Source organism: Microcaecilia unicolor, chromosome 2, assembly GCF_901765095.1.
Source record: "Microcaecilia unicolor chromosome 2, aMicUni1.1, whole genome shotgun sequence".
In the NCBI taxonomy this organism is placed as follows: Eukaryota; Metazoa; Chordata; class Amphibia; order Gymnophiona; family Siphonopidae; genus Microcaecilia; species Microcaecilia unicolor.
Window position 1 is genome coordinate 296,599,328 of NC_044032.1, and position 23,037 is coordinate 296,622,364.

General features: G+C 41.2%; 1 protein-coding gene across 2 annotated transcripts in view; it reads left to right on the forward strand.

Moving 5' to 3' along the window:
* Positions 1-23,037, forward strand: part of MPDZ (multiple PDZ domain crumbs cell polarity complex component) — a 571,809-nt gene that overhangs the window by 458,950 nt on the left and 89,822 nt on the right. For both annotated transcript variants that reach the window (XM_030194291.1, XM_030194292.1), the window contains 4 exons: positions 11,233-11,325; positions 11,414-11,488; positions 16,835-17,009; positions 17,470-17,615. In XM_030194291.1, coding sequence (XP_030050151.1) covers positions 11,233-11,325; positions 11,414-11,488; positions 16,835-17,009; positions 17,470-17,615 — 489 coding nt within the window. The remainder of the gene's footprint in view (positions 1-11,232; positions 11,326-11,413; positions 11,489-16,834; positions 17,010-17,469; positions 17,616-23,037) is intronic.

Here is a 23,037-nt window from a genome sequence, read left to right on the forward strand (position 1 = left end):
AATCATTGAACATGTACATAGGCATGTATAAATGGGACAAAGCCAACATGGATTTAGCCAAGGGAAGTCTTGCATCACCAATCAACTATATTGCTTTGAAGGGGCGAATAAACATGTGGATGAAGGTGAACTTTAGGTTGATATTATATGTCTGGATTTTCAGAAGGCATTTAACAAAGCATCTCATAAACGTCTCCTGAGGAAACTAAAAAGTAATGGGACAGGAGGCAGTGCCCTCTTGTGGATTAAGAACTGGTTTAGAGATTTAAAAAAACGTAGAGTAGGTTTAAATGGTCAATGTTCTTAATGGAGAAGGGTAAATAGTGGGGTTCCTCAGGGTTCTATGCTGGAACTACTGCTTTTTAACATACTTATAAATAACCCATAAAGAGGAATAGCAAGTGAGGTGATCAAACTTGCTGATGATACAAAATTATTCAAAGTTGTTAAATCACAAGAGGATTGTGAAAAATTGAAAGAGGATCTTACGACTGGGAGATGAGGCATCCAAATGGTGGATGATACTTAGTTTGAGCAAATGCAAAGTAATGCATGTAGGGAAGAGGAACCCAAACTGTAGCATCACGATGCAAGGTTTCATGTTAGGAGTTGCTGTCCAGGAAAAAGATCTAGGCGATGGTACATTAAAATCCTCTTCTTAGTGTGCAGCAGCGGCTAAGAAAGCAAATAGAAAATTAGGAATTGTTAGGAAAGGAATGGAGAACAAAAGTGAGAATATTATAATGTCTTGTATTGCTCCTTGGTGTGACCACACCTTGAATATTATGTGCAGTTCTGGTCACCGCATCTCCAAAATGATACAGCAGAATTAGAAAAGGTACAGAGAAAGGTGACCAAAATGATAAAGGGATTGGGACAACTTCCTTATGAGGGAAGGGTAAAGAGGCTAGGGCTCGTCAACTTGAAGAAGAGATGGCTGAAGGGAGATATGATAAAAGTTTATGAAATCCTGAATGGAGTGGAAGGAGTAGATGTGAATTTCTTGTTTGCTGTTTCCAAAATTAGAAGGATAGGGGGCATGCAATGAAGCTAATAAGTAATACATTTAAAATATATAATTAGGCTCTGGAATTTGTAATAAAATTAGTAAGCATTGTAAATTTAAAAAGGTTTGGACAAGTTCCTAAAAATAAGTTCTATGAAGATCCCTTGTAAAGAGGCAACCACCACTGGGGCGTGTGTTCAACTTCAGGTCTATCAGATCACCAGGTTGGTACTGCAGAGGTGGAGGAGTAGTATCTGAAGGAATCTACAGACAAGCAGTCTGTATCATGTCCCTAACAACAAACAGCTGAAAAATATAAAGCAAAATCATCATTTTCTTCCAGTCAAAAGCATAGGGGGGAGGGGTCAAACTGAGTGAGAAAGAGGCATATTCCTAAGAGAAAAATAGAGGGAAAGAGTGAGAAAGAGGCATATTCCAGGGAACGGGTAATGCTTGCAACCAGGTGAGATCAGTAGCTTCAAGACTCTTCCTTAATTTGTTTTTTTTTTTCAACAGGAAATCCAAACCTAGGAAAAAATTTCACTAAGTGAGGCATAAGCAACAAATTCTGCAGATTCATGAGTTAACATATTTCTACAGCAAAGTTTTCTTATCAGGAAGCCACCTGAAGTTGTTGCATCATACACAGCACAGAAGTATTTGGAAAATTTTGGTTGGACAAAAATAGAACCAAGATACTGACTACTAGAATCAGAATATTAAGAGCAACAAATAGTTCAAAATCACTATCCCTTCTAAGTACATAAGTAATGCCACACTGGGAAAAGACCAAAGGTCCATCGATCCCAGCATCCTGTCCACAACAGCGGCCAATCCAGGCCAAGGGCACTTGGCGAGCTTCCCAAACGTACAAACATTCTATACATGTTATGCCTGGAATTGTGGATTTTTCCCAAGTCCATTTAGTAGTGGTTTATGGACTTGTTCTTTAGGAAACCGTCTAACCCCTTTTTAAACTCTGCTAAGCTAACCGCCTTCACCACGTTCTCCGGCAACAAATTCTAGATTCCAGATTCTAGATAGGGTTACCATATTTTGTCCTCTCAAAAAGAGGACACATGTCCCACCCACCCACACCCACCCCTTTTGTATCCTTGCCCCGCCCCCTGTCAGATATTCCCCTCCCCCCGGGTCACATATCCACCTCCCCTCCCCTTACTTACTATCTACTGCCCTGGTGGTCTAGTGACCTCTTCGGGGCTGTCCTTGCACCGCATCCTGTTGCTTTGATGGTCTCGGGATTCAAAATGGGCACCGAGAGTTGAAGTCTCGCGTGGCCGCTTTAACTCTCGGCGGCCATTTTGAATCCCAAGACCGTCGCCGCAACAGAATGCAGGAAAAGGACAGCGTTCCGGGCAGGAAAGAGGGGATTCTTTCCTACCCCGAAGAGGTCACTAGACCACCAGGGCAGTAGATAGTAAGTAAGGGAAGGGGAGGCTAGGATAGGCCTGCCCACCCATTTGTCCAGAAATCCGGACAAACGGGCGGACTGGCAAAACACGTCCGGACGCCCGGACATGTCCTCAAAAAGAGGACATGTCCGGGTAAATCCGGACATATGGTAACCCTACTTCTAGAGCCCAACAACATTTAATTACTTAAATCATTCAGTTATTTATTTTCTTTTTCTTTTTTTTTCTTTTCCAAAGCATTTCTATTGGCAGTCAGTGGTAAAATTCTTTGTTATCCTTTCCTGTCACTAAAATAGGAAATTATCATCTTAAATCTAAGCTGATGTTTAAAACAGTCAGTACATGAGCCCTCCCCCTCCTTCCTCCCAATCCCCAGTTGCAATCCAGGGGAAAAGGAAGAAAAGACTTCCTTAAATCTGCTGTATGTTACATTTTAGTTATCAGACTTAGAACTCAGGGGAAAGAACAGACCAGGCACATTTAAATCATTGGATTCACTTCCTCATCCGTTCCCAGCACACAGACAAGACACTTATTAGCAAGCTTTATCTGTACTATTTTTACTAAAGGTTTTTTGTTCCTACATTTTGGCTTAGATCTTCTGACAGATGACAAAGTTAAACAAAGAGTTGCCAGCATGTGACTGCAAATCAGTTACAGGGACTGCACATAAGATTAACCACAATACATGACTTGTTTGTGTTGTAAAAAAAAATCATCTTATTTATTTTCAATTTCTATACCTCTTAAATGTAAGCGGTATACAAAATACAAACAAAATATACATTAAAGGAAATTAGAAATAAAATTACAAATAAAATAAACCCACACACTCTCTGCTGATAATGCAACATGCTGTTTTAACTACTCCATATATTACTGTTCCAATCTAGAATTACAGAAATACCTCAACAAATAAAAAGGTCTTCAAATAACATTTAAATTATGAAGCTTCTGTACACAATCGTAACTGCCCCTTCAAAGAGTCCACATGGAAATCCCAGCTATAGAAAAGGTTGAGAGCTTTGTATCATTGTATATCACACCAGCAGATGAATCAAGTGAAAAACGCATTGCTGCCTGTGACCTCAGAGTCCTACGTGGGCGATAAATGCAAAAACAATCCTTTTTGCATCTACCGCCCAGGTAGGACCTTCAGATATTGTGGTGCCGGCAAGTAAATCGCTTCATAAACAAAACAGAGTACTTTAAACTGTATACGGAAATAGACTGGCAACCATTGCAGTTGTTTCAAAATAGGGGTGATATGAGTAACCCTAGGCACACCAGTAACCAGCCTTGCTGCTGTTTTCTGTGCCAACTGCGGCACCTAATCCTGTATTTACATAATCCTAATCCTGGATTTACATAATCCAAGATGCAGAGCATTGCAGTAATCAATCTGAGACAAAACCATACTCCGTATCACACTACAAAAATCGCTTAATAGTAACATAGGCTTCAGCCTAAATAAGAGACAGAGTTGAGCAAAACAAGTCTAAATAATATTCACCACTTGATATGTCATTGTCAAGCCTGAGTCCAAAAACACCCCCAACAGTTTCACCACCCTTTGAACAGGTAAACTCATCCCATTCAACAGCAAGAAAGAGGGCCAAAATTCTTCAACATTTCTACCCAAATCATAACCTCAGATTTTTTTCAGTATTCAAAAGTAGACCACGTTCACGCATCCAAACATTAATTTCATTCATATATGACTGTACTTGTAAATCCAAGCAAGCATCCCATACAGTAATAGGGAAGAAAATTGGATATTGTCAGCATATAAATGATAACTGAAGCCTAAGTTTTGAAAAATGGTCCTTAAAGAGGCCATATACACTTTGAACAATAGGGCAGAACCCTACTTCACCCCTTTCTCTAAGTAAACCTCATGAGAAACTTATCCCTCACTCCTCCCACTCGAAGAATGTCCCACCAAGTAGGATGCGAACCAATGTAACACTCCATCTTTCATCCCTAATCTACTTAGTTTAGATAACAGCTGGGCGTTCACAGAATCAAAAGCCCCTGAAATATTCAACAATATGAAAAACAAGCAAATATTTTTATCAAACCCTCTCCTTATCTCATCTATTGTAGATGAGCCCATGAGCCCTGTGAAAACCAAACTGACACACAACCTACCTTCTCAACAAACTTCTCCAGTTGGCACAATACAATTTTTTTCAATACTTTCCTAAAAAAGGAACAACTGAGATTGGTCTAAAATTACTCATGACATCTAACCCCTCTTTCTTCAATAATGGTTTCACTGTCGCTCGCTTATAGTCCAATGAACAAGTACCCTTTACCAAAGATTTATTAACAATCAACAGTTGAGTTTCACTGATATTTCTCCCTGCTTTTCTTCATTTGTGCATTGTATCCATGTATCCATATGCATTTTATCCATGTATGTAATGTGTCTAAGCAGTACTTAGGGGTCCTTCTTTTGGCCAAGATGTGTATAAATGTGAGTGAAACATTTAAGGGTTTTTTTTTTGTTTGTTTCTAAGCGTTTAATAAAGGAAGCTTTTAGCTTGAATATGAGATCATAGGGCCTCTTTTACTAAGGTGCGCTAGGGTGTGCTAAATGTTAGCGACATCCATAGGATTATATGGATGCCGCTAACATTTAGCACGCCCTAAATATTACAGCGCACTAAAACACTAGCACACCATAGTAAAAGACCCACATAGTAACTTTTTGTGTTGGAATATTTACAATGAATATTCAAGAGAGATATTTGCATGCACTGCCTCCACTGCATTCACATCTTTCATATGAATATTCATTGTGGATATCCTGAAACCCTGACTGGCTGAGGTACCTCCAGGACCAGGTTTGGTAGCAACTGAGTCAAAGGATACTGTTTTTATAATGTCACAGTACATATGGTGCAGTTTGTAAGCCTATTAAGTAGTAAGAATACGTGGGTTTTATTTTATGATCTCCAAATATATTTTTCTCATTTTTATGTCAACTGTTAGAAGTTTGGGACTACTACAGTGTTCTCCACAGTGCTTTCTTTTATGTATTAGAAAGTTTTAGTTGTTTCTTACTGTTATCTCCAGACCATTCCCCACAAGTGGGTATATGCCTTCTTACCAGCAGTTGGGGGAGACTGAGAACACCTGAATCACATCACCTAATAAGGTGGCATGCAGCCCTAGGTCAGCCAGAATTTCTCAGTCTCCTCAGCAGATGGTAAGTGAGTGCAGCCCTGCATAGATATTTATTGGCATGGCCTATTGGTCCCATGATAAAGAGAAAGAGAAGCCAGTTCGTAAAGACCAGGAAGTTTTCCCTCTGACAACGGACTTAACCCATTAGTGCCCAGTGTTCCCATTTTATGGCTTATTATGGGAACATTGGGCACTAATGGGTTAATTTAAGAAAGAAAACAAAAAGAAAAAATACATCCGGGAACTCTGTGCAAACCTGGTTTGGGTCTGCTGCCACCGGTTGAGGCGTCTCACTTTGGAGCTTGGCCCCGGGGGTGCACACGCCAGACTCCAGGTCCCTTGACCTACTGTTTGAGCTTGCCTTGGCCTCCTCCCACTTCCTGAAAGGGGGGGTGGGGTTCCTTGAGACCTACTCTTTGGGTACTGGAATCAACCCTGACTGCTTGTCTGAAGGGAAAAAAAAGAAAACAATAAGAATGGAAGAGTCCAGTGGAGCTTTGAGTCTCACCTGTTTGTTCCGGTCTGGGGGTTGAAAGTGTCAGCACTATTGGCAGAGGGAGGCTGCACTGGGCTCTGTGTATTTTCTGTTGGTATGCAAATGGTGGCTATAGCGCCTGTGATGCTGCGCACCAAGTTTCAGCAATTACCAGTCTCTGCTGTGTCTATTCTGAAGCAGGTGCGGCAGACACAGCACTGAAAGACTGCTGGCAGTGGTCTCTCTGAACGCCAGATCAGTGTGGCTGAGAACCTATGGAATACTTAAGAAGCCCCCATTTCAGTGGCAATTTCAGCAATTTTTGGTTAGTTTGAGGGAGCAACAGTCTGTGCTCCAGAACGCTGATTCTATCCAGGCAAGTTGTGGGGGTGTGGACCATCCCCTTCCTGCAATTTGTGCTGCTGCTTCATCAGGCATTTTATTTGAAACAAGGCCTCCCTGTTTCCTCTGCTCTGCAACCTCTAGGGATTCAGGAATTCAGTGAGCCCTCAGGGTAAAAGCAGTGCCTGTCTCTGAGAGAAGAAGCAGAGGACTTTGATTCCATGTCCTCCCTTCCTCCTTTGGGGGAGGATGAGAACAGGTCTGGATGAGGACTTAGAGGACTCTGGACAATACTTCTCAGGGAGGACTCCTCTGCGGTCTGTATTTTCAGGAGACCAGAACTACCATATTCGATTTCTCAGGCCTCTTAGTTTAGAGGATGATCAGCCTCAGGTGCTCAGAAAGGGAGGGAATTTGTCATCCCTCCCAAAGCCTGTCCCTTCAATGAGGATCTCAAGGAAATGGTGGAGGCTGAATGGCAGTCTCCAGGTGCCACCATCAGGATTGATCGGGCTGTGGCAAGACTTTACCTGCTTCCCATACTGGAGAAGGAGAAATTCTGTTTGCCTACTGTGGATTTGCTGGTCACAGCGGTCATTAAGCAGACCACTATTCCAGTGGAAGGCTGCTATTAAGGACCCTCAGGATTGCCAATTGGAGGCACTCTTGAAAGAGGTCCTTTGATTTCTCCACATTGGCCTCGCAGGCAGCAGTTTTTGTTGTGGGGGGGGGGGGGTATATGGCCAGAGCCTGCTTTTACTGGGTGGAGAGGCTCCCTGATTGTCCATGGGAGAGTCCGGACATGGTCATTAACCTGGAGATGGTCACTGCCTTTTTGGCTGATGCCTTCTATGATTTAGTTCAGACTTCAGCCAGGAATTTGGCCTTGGCAGAGTCTAAGCGGCATTTTCCTTGGCTCAGAAATTGAGCCACTGACCTAAAGTGCATCTTAGTCAGTTGCTTTTTGGGGCAAGCCGATGTTTGGAGAGGATTTGGAGAAACTGGTGTAAGACCTTGGTGCATGCATGGTGGCCGCTTTAAGGAGGCCTGCAGATACCACCTCAGCAGGGCAGGTTCCTCCCAGAGGGTGCATTTTTAAGAGACAGTCCTTTCAGTCCTTTTGAGGGGGCCGCCAAGGTGATCGAGATCCTGAACAAGTGGTGTCCACATCCTCCCAGTCTGCCCAGTGAGGGTTTGGGGACTCATCCTACTATGATTCCCATTGCGGGTCATTTGCAATTAAGAACATAATAACATAAGAATTATACTGGTCTATGTAGCCAGGTATCCTGCTTCCAAAAGTGGCCAATCCAGGTCACAAGTACCTGGCAGAAATCCAATTAGTAGTAACATTCCATACTACCAATCCCAGGGCAAGCAGTGGCTTCCCCCATGTCTATTTCCATAACATACTATGGACCTTTCCTCCAGGAACTTGTCCAAAACTTTTTCTAAAACCAGATACGCTAACTGCTGTTACCACGTCCTCCAAGAAGTTCCAGAGCTTAACTGTTCTTTGAGTGAAAAAATATTTCCTCAGGTTTATTTTAAAAGTATTTCCATGTAGTTTCATTGTGTCCCCTGGTCTTTGTACTTTTTGAAAGAGTGAAAATTTGATTTACTTGTACCCGTTCTACATCACTTAGGATTTTGTAGACCTCAATCATATCTCCCCTCAGCCTTCTCTTTTCCAAGCTGAAGAGCCCTAACTTCTTTAGCCTTTCCTCATATGATAGGAGTTCCATCCCCTTTATCTTTTTGGATGCTCTTCTTTGAACCTTTTCTAATTCCGCTATACCTTTTTTTTTTTTAGATAAAGGCAGCACAGTACTCAAGGTGAAGTCACATCATGGAGCAATACAGAGGCATTATAATATTCTTGGTCTTATTTTGCATCCCTTTCCTAATAATTCCTAGCATTCTGTTTGCTTTTTTGGCTGATGCCGCACACTGACCAGAAAATTTCAGTGTATTGTCTAGAATGACACCTAGATCTTTTTCTTGGGTGCTGATTCGTAAGGTGGACCCTAGGATCAGGTAACTATGATTCGGATTATTCTTCCCAATCTGCATAACTTTGCATTTGCCCACATTATATGTCATCAGCCATTTGGATGACCAGTATTCCAGTATTTCTAAGGTCTTCCTGCGGTTTTTCACAATCCACATGTTTTTCTTTTACATCTTTCAGTAGTTTTGTGTTATCTGCAAATTTAATCACCTTACTTATTCCATTTTCCAGATTATTTATAAATATGTTAAATAGCACCTGTCCCAGTACAGATCCCTGTGGCACTCCACTATTCACCCTCCTACATTTCGAAAAATGGCCATTTAACCCTGTCTTCTGTTTTCTCTCCAGTAATCAATTCCTAATCTACAGAAGGACATTGCCTTTTATCCAATTAGTTTTAATTTTCTCAGGAGTCTCTCATGAGGAACTTTGTGAAAAGGTTTCTGAAAATCTAGATACACTATATCAACCGGCTCACCTTTATTCACATTTATTTATTTTATTTATTACCAGCCTTAATATTCCGCTATGGCCTAACACAAAGGCATAAAGCGGTTTACATGGTATAAAATTTACATAAAACAGCAGTTGAAATAACAAAATATACAATATACGGTGCAAACAGAGCCATGGAAAAATAAAGTTGAGCATTGTGAAGGAGAGGGGAAGGACAAGGAAAACAAAGGGGTCTTCAGGGCTCATTTAAAGGTCGGGAGAGAAGGTTGATTACGGATGGTAAATGGGAGGTTTTTCCAAAGTTTTTTCCTAGATAACTGAAAGCGGTCTCACGAGTGGTAGACAAATCTGTGTAGGGGAGGAGAGGGTGAAAGATTATGGTCAGCAGAACGAAGGAAATGTAAAGGTATATATGGAATGAGACAATCAGCAACATAAGAAGTGGTGGAAAAAAGCTTGGACTTAAAAAAAAAAACAAGAATAAAGATTTTATACTGTATCTGAGCTGATGATAAAGGGAGCCAATGTTCAGAAAGAAGAAGGAGGTGTAACCTGTTCAAATCTACATGCATTGTAAAATAGTTTAAGGGCCGTTGATTGAACTGTAATTCTTGAGAGAGTGTAAAGGGAGACCGGCATAAAGAGCATTGCAGTAATCTAAATGGGAAATGACTAAGGCAGGAAAGGACGCACAGCACAAATTTGGCGAAGAGTGAAAAAAAAGCAGACCAGAGAGCTTCATCAATTTGAGGTTTGAATGAAAGATCAGAATCAAAAATTTTGATGTCGTCTGCATAACAGAAGTGGGTACACCCTTGATCCTGAATAAATATTAAAAAGGGCTGGGGAAAGAATAGAACCCTGGGGGATTAAATCATGTACTGCTGCTAGCAAAGTCTCTGTACTTTGATGGTGATGAAAACCAGATTGAAATGGATGTAGAACATTACTGTTTTCAATATGCTGGTGTAATTAATTGTGAACTAGTTTTTCTGCAACTTTTGCCAGATATGGAATGTTAGAAATTGGTTGAAAACCAATGAAGCAGATTTGAGAGGCAAGACTTCCCTTGGCCAAATCCATTCTGACGCTGTCCCATTAATCTATGTTTGTCAATGTGCTTCTTAATTTTATTCTTTATAATATCCACTGTTTTGCCCGACACTGAAGTCAGTCTTTCCCTTCTGTAATTTCCTGAAGCACCCCTGGAACCATTTTAAAAAAGACATTACATTTGCCACCCTCCAATCTTTAGGTACTACGAATGATTTTAACGAAAGGTTACATATCACTAACAGCAGATCAGCAGTTTCATGTGTTCTTCAGTACCCTGGGGTATATATACCATCAGTCAATTTGACTCAGTATTTGACTCAGTATGTCTTCCAGGTTCACTGAGATTTTTTCAGTTCCTCGCATCATCACCTTTGAAAACCATTTGTGGTACAGGTAGATCACATCTTCCATAAAGAAAAAAAATCAAAGAATTCATTCAGTGTTTCAGCTATGGCCTTGTCCTCCCCGAGTACCCCTTTTGCTCCTTCATGATCTGATGCTCCCGCGGATTCCTTTACAGGCTTTCTGCTTCTGATGTACCTGAAAATGGTGTTACTGTGAGTTTTTGTCTCTTCGGCGAATTTTTCTTCATATTCTTTTTTTTTTTTAGCCTTTATCGATGCTTTTCATCTAGCTTGATAGTGCTTACGTTGGTACTCATTTGCTCTAACACTGGGGGACAGCGTTTTCATTTTGATGACCGTGCAGAAGAGCAAGTTTTACCACCATACACGGTCCTTATACCTTCGAGATCCCTGACGCAGGCTCTGTGCGCCAAAACACAGCCCATTGGGTTATTGTTTGAAGATTGTTTCCTAAGTTGTGTGATTAAAGGATTCTTGTCCCAATTTCTGAAGGCTCTTGGTGCTTTCTTTTTGCTACTTGGACTTTGTCTTGTGCTTTGTACTCTCTCTTTGTTGTATTATTTGGGTTTCTGCCAGGTCCTTGTGACATGGATTGGCCACAGTTGGAAACAGGATACTAAGCTAAGTGGACCATTGGTCTGACCCATTATGACTATTCTTATGTAATTGATGAGTGGGTTTGCCCGATGTGGAAGGAGGGAACTAACACCTCAGAAATTCTGTATCATTAGTTTGCTTCCCCCTAGAGCAAGCAGATAAGCTCCTTTTAAAAAAAAATCTAGATCCCCTTCTACTAAACAACAGAAGATAACCTCACAGCTAACCCTACAATATAAAACTAGAATTTCAAAAATCCCTTTTATAAAGAAATGCTCTTACTCTTAATTACACAGGATCAAGATGGATTAGGTATTGCAATTAGTGAAGAGGATACAGTTAATGGAGTACTTATCAAAAATATAACGGACTATGGAGCAGCAGCAAAGGTAAGACTTCTAAATGCTGGCCTGGTAAAAGGAAAGTATTATAACAGGATAGTATTTGTTTTAATGCTTTTTCTGATTGCTTTCATAGGATGGACGAATCAAGGTTGGTGATCGAATCTTAGCAGTGGATGATGAATGTGTTTTGGGCCATCCAACAGAAAAGGTGAATAAGGAAAATAGTTATTATGGCACACAGTCAGCACAGATTTTGACAGCAAGCGAAGTTAGGAACTCCTACATTAGTATTGAAAGATTTTGTTTTGCAATATTATTTTGCATAAGACCATCTTCCAGGGGCAAGATTTAACTTCTCTTTCACTTTCCAGACATGCATACTCTGCAGATTTATATAAATTGATATTTGTTGTCCTTATGTTGCTTTATTTATTTTTTTTTTTACATTTTGTTCTCTTTTCTGCACACGGGAGCAATTCTGTAAGTGGGTGCCTCCACTTAGGTGCCACGATGTCAAGTGCTGAGAGTCGGTTCTATAATAGCTTCTAGGTGCCCAGATTATGTTATAGAATATAGCGTAACCCGATTTCAATGCGCTTTACATTTATTTGTCCATAGTTATTCCAGCAGGGATGCGTGTAACTTACAGTATTCTGTAAGTTACATGTGTAAGTGGGAGACACACCGATATCCTGCCCATGTGAACCCCCCCTTACATTTATTGCACAATGCCACTTACATGCACTGTTACAGAATAGTACTTAGATGCCCTGCTGGCACTTTTCTGGGCAAATATGCTCTTACACATGTTAGCTTTAGTATTCTGAACATTTATACATGCAAGGGGTGTGTAAGGGTGAGTGCCCAGTAATTGAATTGCCCTTTACATGTATTACACTTTGCTCTTAGCAAATTAGATGTTTTTCTTTTGTGAACAGCAGAGCTTTCCAAACCGTGGGCCATAAAACCCATGCTTATGGTCGTAACCTGGGTGGGTGCTATACAGGACAGAATTTTTCTGCGCTCACCAGGGGTTGTTTGAATGAGGGTCGCAGCTGCTAAAATATTGGTGAGTGCTGATGTATGGCAAAGTAGTCATTTACTTCAAAGGTTCTAGTAACCTAAACAGCCCTTTCTCTACCTGTTGAAGCTATAGACATCCCAACCTACTGTAATTCTTTATTTTGTTTCCTAATTGTAGTTATTGAAAAGTAGACTTAAACAAAATCCTCACTTTGAAAGTTGCCGAATTAAGGGTCATTGACTTGATATTCTGCCTTTCTATGGTACAGCCAAAGCATTTACGTATTCTATGCAGGTACTTTTTCTGTCCCTAAGGGGCTCAAAATCTGTTTTTGTGCCTGGGGCAATAACAATAAAGGGTTAAGTGACTTCCCATAGTCATAAGGAGCTGCAGTGAGAATTGAACCCAATTCCTCAGGTTCTCAGCCCACTGCAGTAACCATTAGGCTACTCTTCCTCTAAATCATGAACGTGTTTTTAAATGACAGTCTGTGTGATTTTTATTGATGTCTCTTATTTGCTAACATGTTTCCTTATCAACTTGCTAGATGGGGTCATGTCACTCAGCCAATGGAGGCAGAGAACACTGATTTCCACTGACATTATTAGCAATATAAGGAAACAAGCACATCTTATAATAGCTGACCTAGATTCAGAAAACTCGAACGAGCATGGAGAAAAACAAAAGACGAACACACACGCAACACATGGAAACAATCACAAAGAAAATACAAATACTCAATAAGGCAGACCAAAAGATCATACTATAAAACTAAAATAGGGACAGATTACAAAGACACGAAGAAATTATACCAACTCGTGAACAAACTCCTAGACACCAACTTGGTCACTATATCGAATACAGACATCCCATCTGCAGACAATGAAAAAATTGCAAACCTACGCAACACGCTACCTCAGAACAACACTGACATTGAAATATTCCTTAATGATTTGGACCCAACCACGGGAGATTACCCGGCTGACCGAACCTGGTTAAAATTCGCCCTCCTTACCGTTGATGCAGTTGCACAGGCGATCATCAGGTTCTCCAACACTCACTGTAAACTAGATACCTGTCCCAACTACCTAATGAAATCCGCCCCTGACGCTTCATAGTAGACCTCACATCCCACCTAAACTACATGCTTCAGCAAGGTCTCTTCCTTAAGGAAAATGGCAATATCCTACTCATTCCAATACCAAAAGACACCAAGAAAAAAACAAATGAAATCACTAACTACCGTTTAGTAGCATCCATTCCGTTATCAGTCAAGCTGATGGAAAGCATGGTAGCCAAACAATTTACAGATTATATAAACAAATTCTCAATATTACACGAATCACAGTCAGGTTTTCACCCCCTCCACAGCACAGAAACAGTACTACTCACTCTCCTAGCCAAATTCAAGCAGGAAATAGCAATAGGCAAAAAACATCCTCCCTCTCCAATTCGACATGTCTAGTGCATTCGACATGGTAAAACCATAATATATTAATATTACTAGATAAGTTTGGGGTTGGTGTAAACATACTTAGCTGGATACCACAAGAACAAGTGTGAATAAATTCTGAAAGCCACATCTCACACTTAAAAAAAAAAAAAAAAAAAAAAAAAACACAACTCTCTTGGCTCCTCTAATTACCAATTAATGCTTTTTGATCATTTATCTTTGTTTTCACATTTCATTAAAGAGGCTTATGAAATCGGCTGATCTCCTTCATTTGAGGTTCCTTGATCTAACCAGTGAATTCCTAGCTCAGGGTACCACTGATGCTCACCTTCTGGGATCAGCTAAACCTTTTATTTTATGGGTGCAACCAGATGACTTGAGGAACTCCTGCTTATTGCCCTTGGAGGCACCTCTTCAAAGGCAGAATCACCTGTGAGATTGGAAAAGAATGGGTTAATTTAATGTGTTGCAGTGATGGATTTATGCGGAAAGTTGACAGTCCTAGACCTAGAGATGGGAATAACTAGTGAGGTAATTAAATTCGCCGATGACACAAAATTATTCAGGGTCGTCAAGTCGCAGGAGGAATGTGAACGATTACAGGAGGACCTTGCGAGACTGGGAGAATGGGCGTGCAAGTGGCAGATGAAGTTCAATGTTGACAAGTGCAAAGTGATGCATGTGGGTAAGAGGAACCCGAATTATAGCTACGTCTTGCAAGGTTCCGCGTTAGGAGTTACGGATCAAGAAAGGGATCTGGGTGTCGTCTTCGATGATACGCTGAAACCTTCTGCTCAGTGTGCTGCTGCGGCTAGGAAAGCGAATAGAATGTTGGGTGTTATTAGGAAGGGTATGGAGTCCAGGTGTGCGGATGTTATAATGCCGTTGTATCGCTCCATGGTGCGACCGCACCTGGAGTATTGTGTTCAGTACTGGTCTCCGTATCTCAAAAAAGATATAGTGGAATTGGAAAAGGTACAGCGAAGGGCGACGAAAATGATAGTGGGGATGGGACGACTTTCCTATGAAGAGAGGCTGAGAAGGCTAGGGCTTTTCAGCTTGGAGAAGAGACGGCTGAGGGGAGATATGATAGAAGTGTATAAAATAATGAGTGGAATGGATCGGGTGGATGTGAAGCGACTGTTCACGCTATCCAAAAATACTAGGACTAGAGGGCATGAGTTGAAGCTACAGTGTGGTAAATTTAAAACGAATCGGAGAAAATTTTTCTTCACCCAACGTGTAATTAGACTCTGGAATTCGTTGCCGGAGAACGTGGTACGGGCGGTTAGCTTGACGGAGTTTAAAAAGGGGTTAGATAGATTCCTAAAGGACAAGTCCATAGACCGCTATTAAATGGACTTGGAAAAATTCCGCATTTTTAGGTATAACTTGTCTGGAATGTTTTTACGTTTGGGGAGCGTGCCAGGTGCCCTTGACCTGGATTGGCCACTGTCGGTGACAGGATGCTGGGCTAGATGGACCTTTGGTCTTTCCCAGTATGGCACTACTTATGTACTTATGTCCTATTTTTCTCTGGTTCCCTGCATGATGTCTCTGATGCACTCCTGTGTTGTTTGCTCGTTGGGTTGCCTGGTACCTGGGACTGAAAAATTCTGGTACTGGTTTAACAGCTTTTCCACAGACTGTGTAGGTATCTAATGATTTTCGGTGTACGTTTCTATCTCCTGACCCATGAGTCAGAATTTCAGAGAGAAAATGGAAAGCACATATGTATAGTTAAGGATTTGTTTGCAGGGGAGAGGTATAAATCCTTAGCACAGATATTAAATAGTGAGGAGCATCATTTTTAAGGACTTTATGTATTAACAGTAAAATTTTGAACATCCCATGAAATTGTACCAGAAGCCAATGAAGGGTCTCCAACTTGGTGGGGGGGGGGAGGTAATATGATGATATCTAGAGACTCTTAAGCATGCAGCTGCATTCTGTACAAGTTTTAAAGACTGCATAGAATTCAAAGGTAAGCCTAGAAACAGAGAATTACAGTATTCGAATTCAGGAGGTATCATAACTTGAACAGATCTAAAATCCTCCTGAGAAAGATTGCTCATTAATCTTTCCAACATTCACAACTTGAATAATGCATCTCTTACCATATTAGGAGCAGCTTTCAAACACTGTAAACAAATGGCATCTTAGAAACTGAATACAAAACAAAATGAAATAGTTCTAACTAGTAAATCAAATATCTGATGCAGTTTATTCCTTTAAGGCTATAAATTGACCATCTGGAGATATCACTAAGTAAAAATTGGTTTTCTTGATTTTCTGTGTGACTGCTTTGTTATTTCCTACATGTTTGCTCAGTTTATTTCTATTCCCAGTTCCTGAACAGTGAACACAGGCATGCCAAGGTTAGATGTATCATTTTGTAGCTGAAACTAGTTAGGTAATGGTGATGCAATTATTTGATAAAAGTTAAAGGAAAGTCATATTCTGTGAACTTCATATTCCAGCTGCACATTCATTAAGTAAATTGACATATGTAAGAGGGTTTGGGCTGTCCAGGTTACCCAATATATGCATAAATGTATAATCTAAAGGATTTGTATAGTTTGTTTGTTCTGTGGATGTCAACAAAGCTTTTGCATTGGTTTGATTTTGAAAGTTGCTATGGTTAAAAAAAAAAAAAAACTGCAGGGTAAATATTCAGCCTGCGGCAGTGAGTATTTTGCTGATCACTGCTGAAATTCAGTGCTGATCCGTGTTCGGGATTTGGCATTGAATGGCGCTGGCTTACACATAGATGGTTAAATCAGTGTTCAGAACTTAACCAACCATGGGTTGCCGCATAAATATATAACTGCTTTATGTGGTCCCATTTATGCTGTTACCCTTTGAACACCCCCAAAGTAGCCAGCTTTCATTTAGGAGTTAATCGCTAATTTTCAGTGGCGATAAACACTTAAGTGCTGCTGAAAATTAACAGATAGCCCCAAATAAGCAATTTTAACTGGTCAGAGGCTGTTTCTGGCCAGTTAAATCATTTTGAATATCGACCAGTGCAGTTCATATCTTCTTTATTGATGAGCTTATAATACGTTATTCATCAGGTTATCAATCTGTTGATAAAAGCAAAGAATACTGTAAAGCTGACAGTCAGTGCAGTTGAACCAGATATCGAGAAACCCCTTCCCTCAGCACACTCATTTGGCACCACCAAAATGGAGAGGAAGAATAGTCAGCAGCCTGCTGTAGCATCGTTCCCTGAAGCTGAACCAGTCGAAAGTAAGACTGTAATTACCTTATCTTTAATTACATTAAGGGAGAAAAAAGAAATCTCCTATGTTATACATTATACTCAATTTAGCTTAGAAGACCAAGTTGTAGTGCTGTTTTTTTTTTTTTTTTGGGGGGGGGGAAGTTACCAATGTGGGATACTATTAAGACTTGTTATCTTATTATTAATCTGAGTTATTAGTAACTAGGTCTCATTTCATAAAATGGGACCCGTGGTAAAATAGCGCATCATAACGATGGCCTACATTGATATCTGTGCCCCCTGTTGTTTGTGTCATTGCTGCTTTCATCTTTATCAATAATCTTCAGAAATGCAAAACCTCTTTAGTGAGCTTAAACAGGTACCGGCTATATCAGCATGTCAGTAATACTCTGATATATTCCATTTTGTGTTTCTAGGAACCATATCTCTAGGTTACCATTTATGTTGTATGTTTTATGATTTCAGGTGCAAGCAGATCATCAACCCCTGCCACTATAACCTCAGATCCAGCTACTTGTCCAGTTATTCCAGGATGTGAGACAACCATTGACATTTCCAAGGGGCGCACAGGGCTTGGACTGAGTATTGTTGGGGGTGCAGACACTTTGCTGGTGAGTTTGTTGTGCCATATTGATGTCCCATATCAGCACAGAACACAGTACTAAAATATTGGCATTTCATGTGTGTCTGACAATCCTTCTATATCAAATATTTTATTGACAAGTCATTAGTTTAAAAATTCTTTATGCTGCTTATCTGCACGTCTCCTGCATTCTGGAAAGCGACCATGATAAGGCGAGAACCACTAATTATATTATAATCTTTAGAGGGAATTGGTTCCTGTCAATTGTGGTGTCACTCATGATTCAAGTACAAGGTAGGTAAAACAGAGTCTTGCCATTCCTGTAGTTTAAGGAAATGGAAGGATAATACTGTCAAAAATTTTATAATGGTCGCAAAGTAAATTGTTTCATTGGAACAGAGTGGGTATCATATAGCAAGTACTAACATAAGTATTGCCATACTGAGACAGACTGGAGGTCCATCGTTCCAGTATCCTGTTTCCAACAGTGGTCAATCCAGGTCACAAATACCTTTCAAGATCCCAAAAAAGTACAAAACATTTTATACTGCTTATCCCAGAAATAGTGGATTTTCCCCAAGTCCATTTAATAATGGTCTATGGAGTTTTCCTTTAGGAAGCTTTCCAAACCTTTTTTAAACTCCGCTAAGCTAACCATCTTTACCACATTCTCTGGCAATGAATTCCAGAGTTTAATTACACGTTAAGTGAAGAAAACATTTCTCTGATTCTTTTTAAATTTACTACTTTGTAGCTTCATCGAATGCCCCCTAGACCTAGTATTTTTGGAAAGAGTAAACAGATGCTTCATGTCTACCCTTTCCACTCCACTCATTATTTTATGGACCGCTATCATATCTCCCCTCAGCCGTCTTTTCTCCAAGCAGAAGAGGCCTAACCACTTTAGCCTTTCCTCATAGGGAAGTCATCACATCCCCTTTATCATTTTCATCGCCCTGCTCTGCATCTTTTCTAATTCCACTATATCTTTTTTTAGATGCAGTGACTAGAATTGAACACAGTATTCGAGGTGCGGGTCGCACATGGAGCGACACAAAGGCATTATAACGTCCTCATTTTTGTTTTCCATTCCTTCCTAATATTACCTAACATTCTCTTTGCCTTCTTAGCCACCACAGCAGACTGAGCAGAAGGTTTCAACGGATCATCAATGAATACACCTAGATCCCTTTCTTGGTCAGTGACTCCTAACATGGAACCTTGCATTACGTAGCTATAATTCGGGTTCCTCTTTCCCACATGCATCACTTTGAACTTGCTCACATTAAACGTCATTTAGACGCCCAGTCTCATAAGGTCTTCTTTTTCACAATCCTCTTGGGACTTAACTTTGAATAACTTTGTGTCATCAGCAAATTTAATTACCTCACTAGTTACTCCTATTCTCTAGGTCATTTATAAATATGTTGAAAAGCAGCGGTCCCAGCACAGACCCCTGGGGAACCCCACTAACTACCCTTCTCCGTTGAGAATACTGACCATTTTAACCCTACTTTCTGTTTTCTATCTTTAACCCAGTTTTTAATCCACAGTAGGGCACTACCTCCCCATCCCATGACTCTCCAATTTCCTCTGGAGTCTTTCATGAGGTACTTTGTCAAATGCCTTTTGAAAATCGAGATATACAATATCAACCAGCTCACCTTTATCCAAATGTTTATTCACCCCTTCAAAGAAATGTAATAGATTGGTGATGCACAATTTTCTTTCACTAAATCCATGTGGCTTTCAGGCTTTTTTTTCAAAAGGAGAAGGGCGCCCATCTTTCGACACAAATCGGGAGATGGGTGTCCTTCTCCCAGGGTCGTCCAAATCGGCATAATCGAAAGCCGATTTTAGGCGCCCTCAACTGCTTTCCGTCGTGGGGATGACCAAAGTTCCCGGTGGTGTGTCGGAAGCATAGCGAAGGCGGGACTGGGCGTGCTTAACACATGGGTGTCCTCGGCCAATAATGGAAAATAGAAGGGCGTCCCTGACGAACACTTGGCCGACTTTACTTGGTCCTTTTTGTTTTTACAACCAAGCCACAAAAATGTACCCTAAATGACCAGATGACCATGGAAGGGAATCAAGGATGACCTCCCATTACTCCCCCAGTGGTCACTAACCTCCTCCCACCCTTAAAAAAAAAAAAAAACTTTAAAAATATTTTTTGCCAGCCTCAAATGTCATACCCAGCTCCCTGACAGCAGTATGCAGGTCCCTGGAGCACTTTTAGTGGGTGCAGTGCACTTCAGGCAGGCGGACCCAGGCCCACCCCCCCCACCCCCACCTGTTATACTTGTGGTGGTAAATGTGAACCCTTCAAAATCCACCAGAAACCCACTTTACCCACATGTAGGTGCCCCCTTCATCCCTTAGGGCTATGGTAGTGTTGTACAGTTGTGGGGAGTGGGGTTTTGGGGGGCTCAGCACCCAAGGTAAGGGAGCTATGCACCTGGGAACTTTTTCTGAAGTCCACTGCAGTGCCCCCTAGGGTGCCCGGTTGGTGTCCTGGCATGTGAGGGGGACCAGTGCACTATGCTGGCTCCTCCCACGACCAAAGGGCTTGCATTTGGTCGTTTCTGAGATAGGCGTCCTTGGTTTCCATTATCGCCGAAAACCGGGGACAACAATCTCTAAGGTCGACCTAAATGTTGAGATTGGGCGTCCACGACCGTATTATCGAACGAAAGATGGACGCCCATCTTGTTTCGATAATACGTTCCCCGCCCCTTCACCGGGACGGCCTGCGAGGACATCCTCAGGAAATCTTGGGCGCCCCATTCAATTATACCCCTCTTTGTCTCATTAATCCATGGTTTTGAATATGTGCTGTAATTTTGTTCTTTATAATAGTCTCTACCAATTTGCCCGGCACTGATGTCAGGCTCACCGCTCTATAATTTCCCGGATCTCCTCTGGAACCTTTTTTAAAAATCGGCGTTACATTCTCCACTTTCCAATCTTCCAGTACCACGCTCTATTTTAAAGATAAATTACTTATTACTAACAATAGTTCCACAAGTTCATTTTTCAATTCTGTCAGTTCTCTGGGGTGGATACCCATCCGGTCCAGGAGATTTACTACTCTTCAGTTTGTCAAATTGCCCCATTACATCCTCCAGGTTTATAGAGATTTCATTCAGCTTCTCCAACTCGTCAGCTTTGAATACCATTTCTGGCAAAAGTATCTCTCCTAAATCTTCCTCGGTGAAGACTGGAGTAAAGAATTCATTTAATCTCTCTGCTATGACTTTGTCTTCCCTGATTGCCCCTTTTACCCATTTTACTATTTACTTATCAAAATATTTCATAATGTAGAATAAGCTGTTTTCTTTTACATATCCTGATAAGTTGTTAACTACCTGTTCATAATAACTCTTCCTCAGCAAGAAATCTTTTGCGGATTGTATTTGAGGTTAATCCAAACTCTACCTAACACCTCCTGGTGACCTCTTTTATGACAATTATGTCCCACAGCAAATTCTAAATATAAAAGCTTATTTCTTTTAGCATTCTTCTAATATCTGAAGAAAGAATCTTTTCTGGTTTCAAAAATACATGTTCCACTTGTTTTGTTTGTTTGTGGTTGTTGGCCAAAGGTACAGAATCATGATTTACAAGATTATTACTTAAGGTACATTAATGCCAGATTTATTCTGTAGCTATGTGCTATGGTAAGTGCTGAAATCTTTGCAGATATCTTTGCTAGAAATTAGATATTTCCTGTTTGCTTTTTTTTGTACCAAATCTGTGTAATTTACTACTGCTGGAGACTTAAGTACTACTTAGCCAGATCTGTTAGATAATACTTTCTGTGGAAGCCATTGGTTAAGAGGGTCCAAAGGCATAATTGCTTCAAATTATGCTGGTATTTTTTTCTTATTTTCATTATTGTATTTATTTTGTTTCTGTTTAATGGCTGCTTTATTCTTATAACTAGCCATTCAGCCCGTAAAAACAGGCTAGTATAGGAGGGGGGGTTGAAAGGCCCCCACCACGCCGCCGAGTTCACCGCTGCCGCTCCCCCTCCAAGTTCGTCCCCCCCCCCCCCACCCGGAGTCGCCGCAGCCGCCACCCACCTTCCACCCAGTCGGGCCCTCGCTCCGCTACTGAAACAGCGAGGGCACGCAGCACACAACTCTACTGCTGAGCTGCCGTGGCCTTCCTTCTTCTCTGCCTGTGTCCCGCCCTCGTGTGACGTAACGTCGTCGAGGGCGGGACACAGGCAGAAGAAGAAGAAGGAAGGCCGACGGCAGCTCAGCAGAGCTGTGTGCTGCGTGCCCTCGCTGTTTCAATAGCGGAGCGAGGGCCTGACCGGGTGGAAGGTGGGTGGTGGCAACGACTCCAGGTGGGGGGGAGCATTAGCGACGGCGGTGTCCCTCGCAAATGCGCAGTAGAGACACTCTCTGTTCCGCCCTCGTCATCACGTATTGACGCGGGGGCGGGGCAGAGAGGGTCTCTACTGCGCATTTGCGAGTGAGTACGACACTTGCCATTTATATATATTGATTGTAATCCTCTTTGTGTTTTATTGAAGTCCAAAGGGTCCATACATATAGCTGTGGCTTTAGCATGCCTTTATGTAGGTCTTTCCCGCACACTAAGACCATTTCTACTGTAGCCGGTAATACCCACCCTGCTAGTACCCTGCGGGTACTGTACCCACCCTGCAAGACTGACTATGAGAGACTGTTATATACACTGTCAGCTACCACATTTGCTTATTTCTGATCTGACGAAGAAGGGCAACCTTCGAAAGCTAATCAAGAAATGTATTAAGTTATGTCCAATAAAAAAGGTATCATCTTATTTTCTTTTCCATGTTTTAATTTTGTTTGATTTCTATTGATTACTGTAGCCGGAAAATGGCCGATTTTCTATTTTCTCAATTAATGGTCATGTGGTAATGTTGCCTTTTACCACGTGGCCATTAACAAAAATTAGCACATGAGCCTTTACCTCTATCTATTTTGTAGACGGTAAGGGCACACTTGCTAATCTTGTGCTAATCAGTGTGTGGCAGTGCCGAACCACTATCTGATTAACGCATAAATGCCTACTCTCCACCCCCCCCCCCCCCAGATATGCTGCCCTCAGCCAAAAAAAAAAAAAAGCAAGTTGGTAATATGCGTGCATTTGGAATTTACCATGGACACCTCAGGGCATCCCTCAGTAAACCCTTTTAAACTGCTGTAAGCCCGCATTAGTTCTTATCGAAGCTTAGTAAAATGACACCCCCCCACCCCCAATTCAAACTTTCTATTGGCAAGCAGGATTGGATTGGGCACATAAGTGGACAGTATTATAGTGTGAAGTTCTGAGCATATGCATTCTCCTCTGTGCCTCTGTTTTGATTTTTTATTTTCCATTCAGCCTAATGGATGTGAAAACAAAACATTTATTTTGTTAAAATTTGTCTTTTTTTTTTTTATTGTTCAACTCTT